This window comes from Limulus polyphemus, unplaced genomic scaffold (genome assembly GCF_000517525.1).
Source record: "Limulus polyphemus unplaced genomic scaffold, Limulus_polyphemus-2.1.2 Scaffold2202, whole genome shotgun sequence".
In the NCBI taxonomy this organism is placed as follows: domain Eukaryota; kingdom Metazoa; phylum Arthropoda; class Merostomata; order Xiphosura; family Limulidae; genus Limulus; species Limulus polyphemus.
Window position 1 is genome coordinate 81,110 of NW_013667812.1, and position 7,395 is coordinate 88,504.

At 34.2% G+C, this 7,395-nt stretch overlaps 1 protein-coding gene across 10 annotated transcripts in view; it reads left to right on the forward strand.

Moving 5' to 3' along the window:
* The first annotated feature begins 4,105 nt into the window (after positions 1-4,105).
* LOC106466240 (UDP-N-acetylglucosamine--peptide N-acetylglucosaminyltransferase 110 kDa subunit) overlaps positions 4,106-7,395 on the forward strand; it is a 108,979-nt gene continuing 105,689 nt past the window's right edge. For 4 of the 10 annotated variants that reach the window (XM_013926491.2, XM_013926493.2, XM_013926495.2 and 1 more), the window contains exons 1-2: positions 4,498-4,602; positions 4,779-4,886. In XM_013926491.2, the coding sequence (XP_013781945.1) occupies positions 4,850-4,886 (37 nt within the window). In that variant the 5' untranslated portion in view covers positions 4,498-4,602; positions 4,779-4,849. Of the gene's footprint in view, positions 4,137-4,497; positions 4,603-4,778; positions 4,887-7,395 lie in introns of those variants that run through there. The other 6 variants (XM_013926492.2, XM_013926494.2, XM_022394216.1 and 3 more) reach the window with 3 other exon arrangements.

Genomic DNA, 7,395 nt, shown 5'->3' on the forward strand with positions numbered 1-7,395 from the left:
AAGAAAGGGCTTGTGTCGCTAAAGTTTCATCGGAACTAGGTTACGGAAAATTAATTAACAAATGGAGACGTAACAATATAATAATAGCATTTTGTTTGAACAACCCAGTCTAAAAATGAAAAATATCCAAAAAATCTGCGGTTTCCGTTAAATCTTATAAAATTTTAACTGAAAGATCTAAAAAGTGGTTTAATAGCTTATGTCTATACGCAATTTTGGCTAAAAATATCATTTTGTAAAAAGTTATAATTGTTATCCATCATGATGTTCCTTCTATGGAGCCCCAAAAGTTTAAATATTACCAAGACAAAAATTGGTCGTTTTTCCGTCAAAAGTCCGCTGATAGATGTCTTATAAGTTCTTAGAGCAAAAGCTGCACCAAATGGTGATTTATCTGACGTTATATTAAAAAGGCGATTACAAACTACATAATACAAGTGATTAATTCCGGTATATATTTAATGATTAAATAAATACTCGAATTAATCATCTTTTAACAACAGGCAATTAAAACACACGTAAACAGCTATAAATCAGTAACAAACTTTTTATGTTGAGTACTTTTAATACTTTCATGTTAAAAAGGAGAGCAAATTATGTTTGTGATGCCATGACCCATGCAATAACGAGAAATTGTACTGTCTAACAACTATCAAAGCAGTGTCTGACAAAGTCAAAACTGATTTGATCTAATGTCAGAAAATAGGAAGCAAATGTTAGGAATTCAAATCAGGTTGCTTGCAAGATCCTCAAAGATTTGGAAAATCATGCCTCAACGGAAGGTCCAGAACTTTGAATCTGACACCATCAAAGTTAAGATTCCAGTGAGGGACAAAAAATCAGAGAGTTGCAAGGAAAGCTGGACCTGTTTGATAGATTCCTGCCACTAATGATTTAGTCTTGAAACCAGTTTTCTGCTTCCCACCGACACCTGTCTCGCTCTCCCTGCACTGGTAAGGCAGTTATTACTAAAAACTGCAAGACAATGTTAAAACAGCACCATCATCCAGTTTTGATATTTCCTTTGTAGATTCTATGTTTGTCATCCAAAGTCAGTTACTATTACCGATAATAGAACATTTCCTGATGGAGCAGATGAACTTTACATGAAGCAGAAGGCAATGAGACATAGATCAGTATTGAAGAAGATATGTCCCGTAAAATTAATAGACTTTGTTGAATTTTAATTTTGTATTTGTAAATTCTGTACATTTAATTAAGTTATTGTTAATTATCTATTGGTTTAATTTAATTGGCTTTTGTTCTGGACGAACAATACTAAGGAAGTGGCAGTGTTACAACAGCGGAAGTCACGTGACTCTGGTAAAAATAATGAGTATCTGGAAAGATTGAGGAGCCTGTCGAACATCCTAACATTTGCTAGACTCGCGCTCTTATAGTATATAAGCTGGCAAATAAAGTGACAGCAACAATTGAATTGCAGACAGAGACAGATAATCGAGTCAAGCCGCAAGTAAAGTGCGTGAATTCTAGCGTGTGTTTAAGTTAAAGTGACTGTGGAAATTAAGTGCACTGCAAAATTGAATTGAGAAAGAATAAATTAGTTTCATTTAAGAAAGGACTTGTATCGCTGAAGTTATTCGGAAAGAATTTCTACGGAAAATTAACAAATGAACTCAGAGACGTAACAATAAATATATTTGGGGCCCGGCATCGCCAGGTGGTTAAGACACTCGACGCGCAATTTGTGGGTCGCGAGTTCGAATCCCCGTCCAACCAAACATGCTCGCCCTTTCAGCCGTGGGGGCGTTATAATGTGACGGTCAATCCCACTATTCGTTGGTAAAAGAGTAGCCCAAGAGTTGGCGGTGGGTGGTGATGACTAGCTGCCTTCCCTCTAGTCTTACACTGCTAAATCAGGGACGGCTAGCGCAGATAGCCCTCGTGTAGCTTTGCGCGAAATTCAAAAGCAAACAAACAAACAAATATATTTGACTTTTTTTTTATTCCTGTAAATTCCCAGTGGAGCATAGGGCCGCAACAACATCTCGCCAACGGAAGTAGTTGTTGCAGTTACATGTAGCAGGTTGGTTTTTACAGGGTGGAGTTGCTAACTCTACGCCCAACCCTCCTCCTTTCTTAAACCTGGACCTGGGACCAGACAATGGCGGAGATTGGCATGTTTGGTGTGACGGGGATTCGAACACTCAGATTACGAGTCGAGCGCCCTAACCACCTGGCCATGCCGGGCCAATATATTTGACTTATACCTCTCCAATTCACAATTAGTAAATTAGCATTGATGTCAATAATGTGTGTAACCTTGATAAATATTCCAGTTATCACAGTAAATAACGCTTTTTACTGTAAGTTTACTGCAAGCCTCTCCTTCGTTGTGCATATTTTGTAATTGTTGTAATACAGTAGCCTGTTTGTGTTCCAGATATTAAATTTTTTACAATAAATTGGATCAACTATTTAATATGTTGTTTGAAATTTTTTTAGATATGAAATAAGATAAATTAACATTTGGTGCAACTTTTGCTGTACAAACTTACAAGACATTTTTGTCTTGGTGACACTTAAAATGTGTGATGCATAACAATTATAATTGTTTACAAAATTATATTTTTAGTCAAAATTGCATATAGATTTAAGCTATCAAACCTATTTTTAGATTTATCAGTTGAATTTTTTATAAAATTTAACGGAAAACCGCAGATTTTTTGGATATTTTTCATTTTTAGACTGGGTTATCCAACCAAAAATGCCATATTTTATCATTTCCTAATTACACCGTCAATTTTCATAGATCCATAACAAACGAAAAGTGCTTACTCTTATCCGATCCTTGACAGTAATTTCAGTTTGTGGATTTAACTAACTAAATAACTAATATGATTGGCAGTTATTTAGGTTTAAACTCTTTCCAGCCCCGAAGAGACATGAAAGATAACCGGGGCGGCCAGAAACTTTAGTTTTTCTTCACCCCACTCACGAAACTTGAATAAAATCTAAAGTGGAGGTGAAAATTTTTTTTGCCTAATAGCCGAATTTTTGAAAACGAGAAAGGTTTTATAATAGAGGTTTAAGTTATTTAAACGTGGTTGGTTATGCAACCTCGCTGTTGGGTATGGCACAAGCATAACAAAGAGGTATCTCAAGACATCCGAGAATGCTGTGAATGCATGGAGATTGAAACAGGAAGTTGGAAGAAGAAAGGAGAGGTTGTGTGCTATAGAAGGATACTGCAGATGCTAGCGAAGTAAACCAAGGCTGAAACGAATGCAACCAGTTTTTGGTTTATCATCAGCCTGAAAATAGATGTAAAATCATAGAATTTGAATTACGACATTTTGTTTTAAGCTTTCAACATTATCATCTGAATGATAGATCAGGATTGAGTTAAATAACTAACCTTACTACTGAAGTGAGATAGTGGAACTTAGTGAATGTTAATCATTATTAGTAATTCATAATTCGTAGAAATAAGCTGAATTAGTATACGAAACGGGCCTTTTAGAGCTGGGATCAAAGGATCCAAGGTTCAAGGAAGAAATTTTGCTGTGTGTGTGTGTGTGTATAGGGGGAGGATGAGAGTACCCCGAGAAAACCCATTTTCACGGACAGGGTGCCAAATTAAGTTGCCTCGACCTTGCAAGTAAGATGCTGCAAGGGGAGAAAAAACAAGGATTAGTAAGCATGATTGGATATACTCGCATTAATTTTATAACATTTTAAAGTAGGCTGGGAGGATGAAAAGCCGACGGTAAGGTGGAAAAGGCTTAGTCGGATTCGGAATTGGTGTTGTCTGTGGTGACGGAAACAAGGCGAGAGAAAGCTGATTTTCTTGGGAAGATTCCCGTAGATTAAAGTTGAAAGTATTTCCAAGGTTGAAATGGACGGGTCGACGCCCCTGTCTCGTGACGTCAAAAACCCCCTCTAGAGAACAAACGTCGAAATTTAAGAATAAACAACAAAATACATAGCCTACAACTACATCTAATAAATTTAATACTGATGTCTTATAAGCAAATTAATTATTTATAATATTTTTTTTTGTTAGCTAAGAAAATTCGTTCACACTATAACAAATATATAGTTCATAGTTGTTCTACGTAGTTCTAAATGTATAATTGCACTACTGCAGAAATCGGACTGCGCACCGATGCAGCGTAAGCTTACTTTTAGTTTCATCGTGTTATCTTAAGACACTTTTATGTTATATATAGTAATATTTCGCTGAAACTCTGCTACAGTTTGTCAGTTTCTTAGAAATATTATATAAAATAAGTAAGAATAAGCGAATTCCAATGTACCAACTCATGCAAAAATTTTTAAATGATATTTTTCTTAGTGATAATCAGGATAAATAAGCATTGTTATATTTTTATCATGTATAATCTTTCTGGGTGGAAAAAATCATATATGTTGCACTGATGCCACTCTATTGTTCTTATTAACCGAAATATTTATACATTTACTTTAAAAGTATATCTTATTATTATAAGGGGCATGTAAAAGTTTCGAACTTATTAATTATGCGGATGTAGACTTTCATTCTTCTAATAAGTGGAAGGCTACAATGCTGACGCAGATGGTTTTGTTGCAATTTGTGAGTAGGACATAGTTATTGGATTGGTAGGTTTTGTGTTTTATATTGTGTAAAATATGAAACAAAGAATGGTTTATAAATGTATGTGATTCTTGGAGATGTGTTAGTTGTTATTGAGTCTGATTGCAATAGAATGTTGGTTATATCGTAGGATTATATACTGACGGCGATAATTTTAATGTTTTGAACTTTACTTATTTAGGCTGAAAAGTAGTGAAGTTAGGCTTAGACGGTAGTTAAAGATTCCAAGCAAGACTTGTAGAGACGTTGAAAATGGCGACAGTAAGAGCCGTTACGACAGAAGCCACAGGTAAGTTTAATTAAGATTTTATTTATTAATAGTATTAGATTGATAGTGATTATAGCAGTCTATCTAATCCCATAAATTAAATGTAATAAAAAAAGACGGGGTGTGACGTCACATTTTTAATTTTTATTAATCTTGAAATTGGAAAATTAGATTGAAATCTCCGACATTGAGTGACTAGTGGAGTTTCAGCGATTTTTGAATAATGAAAACAACACAAAAAATTCACACACCTTTGGATTCCACAGTCACAAATTAGTGGATGTACACAGCAAGTTTAATGATGTAGTCAATATTTCATGAAAAACAATTAAAAGTTATACCAGTAAATTGACCTTTCACTCCACGCTTATTTCCCATTTTAACACTAACAGTGTTAACGAAATGACAGTGATTTATTGCTTTACCTGTTAAACTGATACTGTGTGACTCCTGGGTCAAGGCAAGGTAAAAAGTAGTCCCAGTAAAGTCCTTCAAATTCAAACCCATACACATGTTTTCATATTATATGGATAAATGAAATGAAAATTGTCAATAACCAAATGTTAATAATGAAGTATTAGTTTCCTATGTACCTGTGAAAGAGTAGGATATATTTTGTAATTATATTGGTTGTAAACTTGAAATAACATGATTGACAGATTGTATGTGTAGTAACCTCTACCTGTTCTATGTTGTATCATGATGTAATTGATATGTATAGCAAACTGTTGTCAGGACAACGTAGTCTGTTTACGTCAGATGATATGATGTGAAGCAACTTGTTGCCAAAGCATAAGCTGTTTACAGTCCCCATTCATCATTTTTTGACATGCTGTTGGTTCCAATTGGGCAGATGTATCAGTTTATGCATTATGTAGCCTGCACCAACAAGTTTATTGTATGGCCTTGTTTTTAAAAATTAAGTGGCTAACAATAATTTTAAATGGTTTTAAAGTTTTGTTTGTATGTTTTCAAGTAATAAATACTTCTAGATCCAATGAAACCAGCCAGAACAAAGTAGAGCATGAAGAAAGCTATTGTTTGATGTATCACTGATGCTTATTGGTCCAGCCAATTCGAACTGACACACAGGTTTCAGTATTAACATTCACTCATTGATTGCTGACAAATGGCGGTTGATGGGTTTCATGATCATCACGATGTTTTTAAAGCAGATTTACAACTAGTGGGAGTACAGTTGCCCTGAACTAAGTCATTCAAATTCAGTGTGTATTAGTACTGTAGAGATTTTCATTTGTTTTTTGGTGTATGATAATTAGTATTTTGTTTATGTGAGATTTATATATTAGTAACTGCGATTTCTCATTTACATGCTTCTGTGGCCAGGAACTATAATTATCTGGAACCCCCTTACTGGTCTGGGTTTTGCTAGTTTACTTTTTTGTAATTTTTTGTGTTTCAATTTAAGTTGTATATTGACTTACATTAACTTGGACTTAGGGTGTTGTTACTAATTAAGATAAACTTACTGTGTGTGTGTTTATGAATAATTTCATACCTGAAGAAGACAGACCAATGTTCTGTTGAAACATGTAGTATGTTCCACCATCAATAAAATTCTTCCTTATGGTTATAAATCATTGTTTACTTACCTGTTATTATATTATCATAATGTACTCAAGTACCCCTAAGACACAATATCAAAGAAAAGCACCTGAGCACTAATTAACTTAACCTTAAAATCAATATTGCACTAACATTTCCCCAATTCCTCAACCTCTTCATTTTTGTTGAATGAAGAAGATAGGTTACTTGTATAAAGGATTCTTTAGTCATTACTGTGGAGAGTTCTGTGTCATGATTTCACAGATCCAGAAACTAATGTTTATAAACATGGAAAGATTATAGATTATTGAACAGTTGATAAATGTAAATGAGATCAAATGATGACTGCATTAATTCTGAGCTGGTTAAGAAAAAATTAGGAAGTTTAAAAACAATAAGACTCCTGAGCCAGACAATATTTCCACAAGGGTTTTGAATGAGATTAAAGATTGGATATGTGAGCCACTTACTACTATTTCTTGTCGATCCTTGAATAGTGGGCAGGTCATTTAACAAAGTTTAGAATTTTATTGGATAATCAACATAGTTTCACTAAGAGAAAATCTTGCCTTACAAATCTTTTGATATTCTTTGAAAAGGTTACTGCTTATGTAGATGAGGGTAAGGGTGTAGATTTGGTGTACCTGGATTTTCAGAAAGCATTTGACAAGGTGCCACATTAACTCTTTCAACCTGGGTTTGGTCCTTGGGACCAACCTCATAACCATTTTGTGCATATTATAGTTTTCATGCTACAACTTTTAAATTAGTAAGCGAATGTTAACAAAATGTATCAGTAAACATTACAATGCTTTCATATGCAAAATTTCTACTTTTTTTTTATCAAGCCTTAAGGTGTGTAAAGCAATGTTTCTCTCATGCCTTTTTTTTTCTTTTCACATCTTTCCTATCTATCGTGCAGTATTTCATTTTGATATTAAAAATACTTTTATGCATCAGAAAA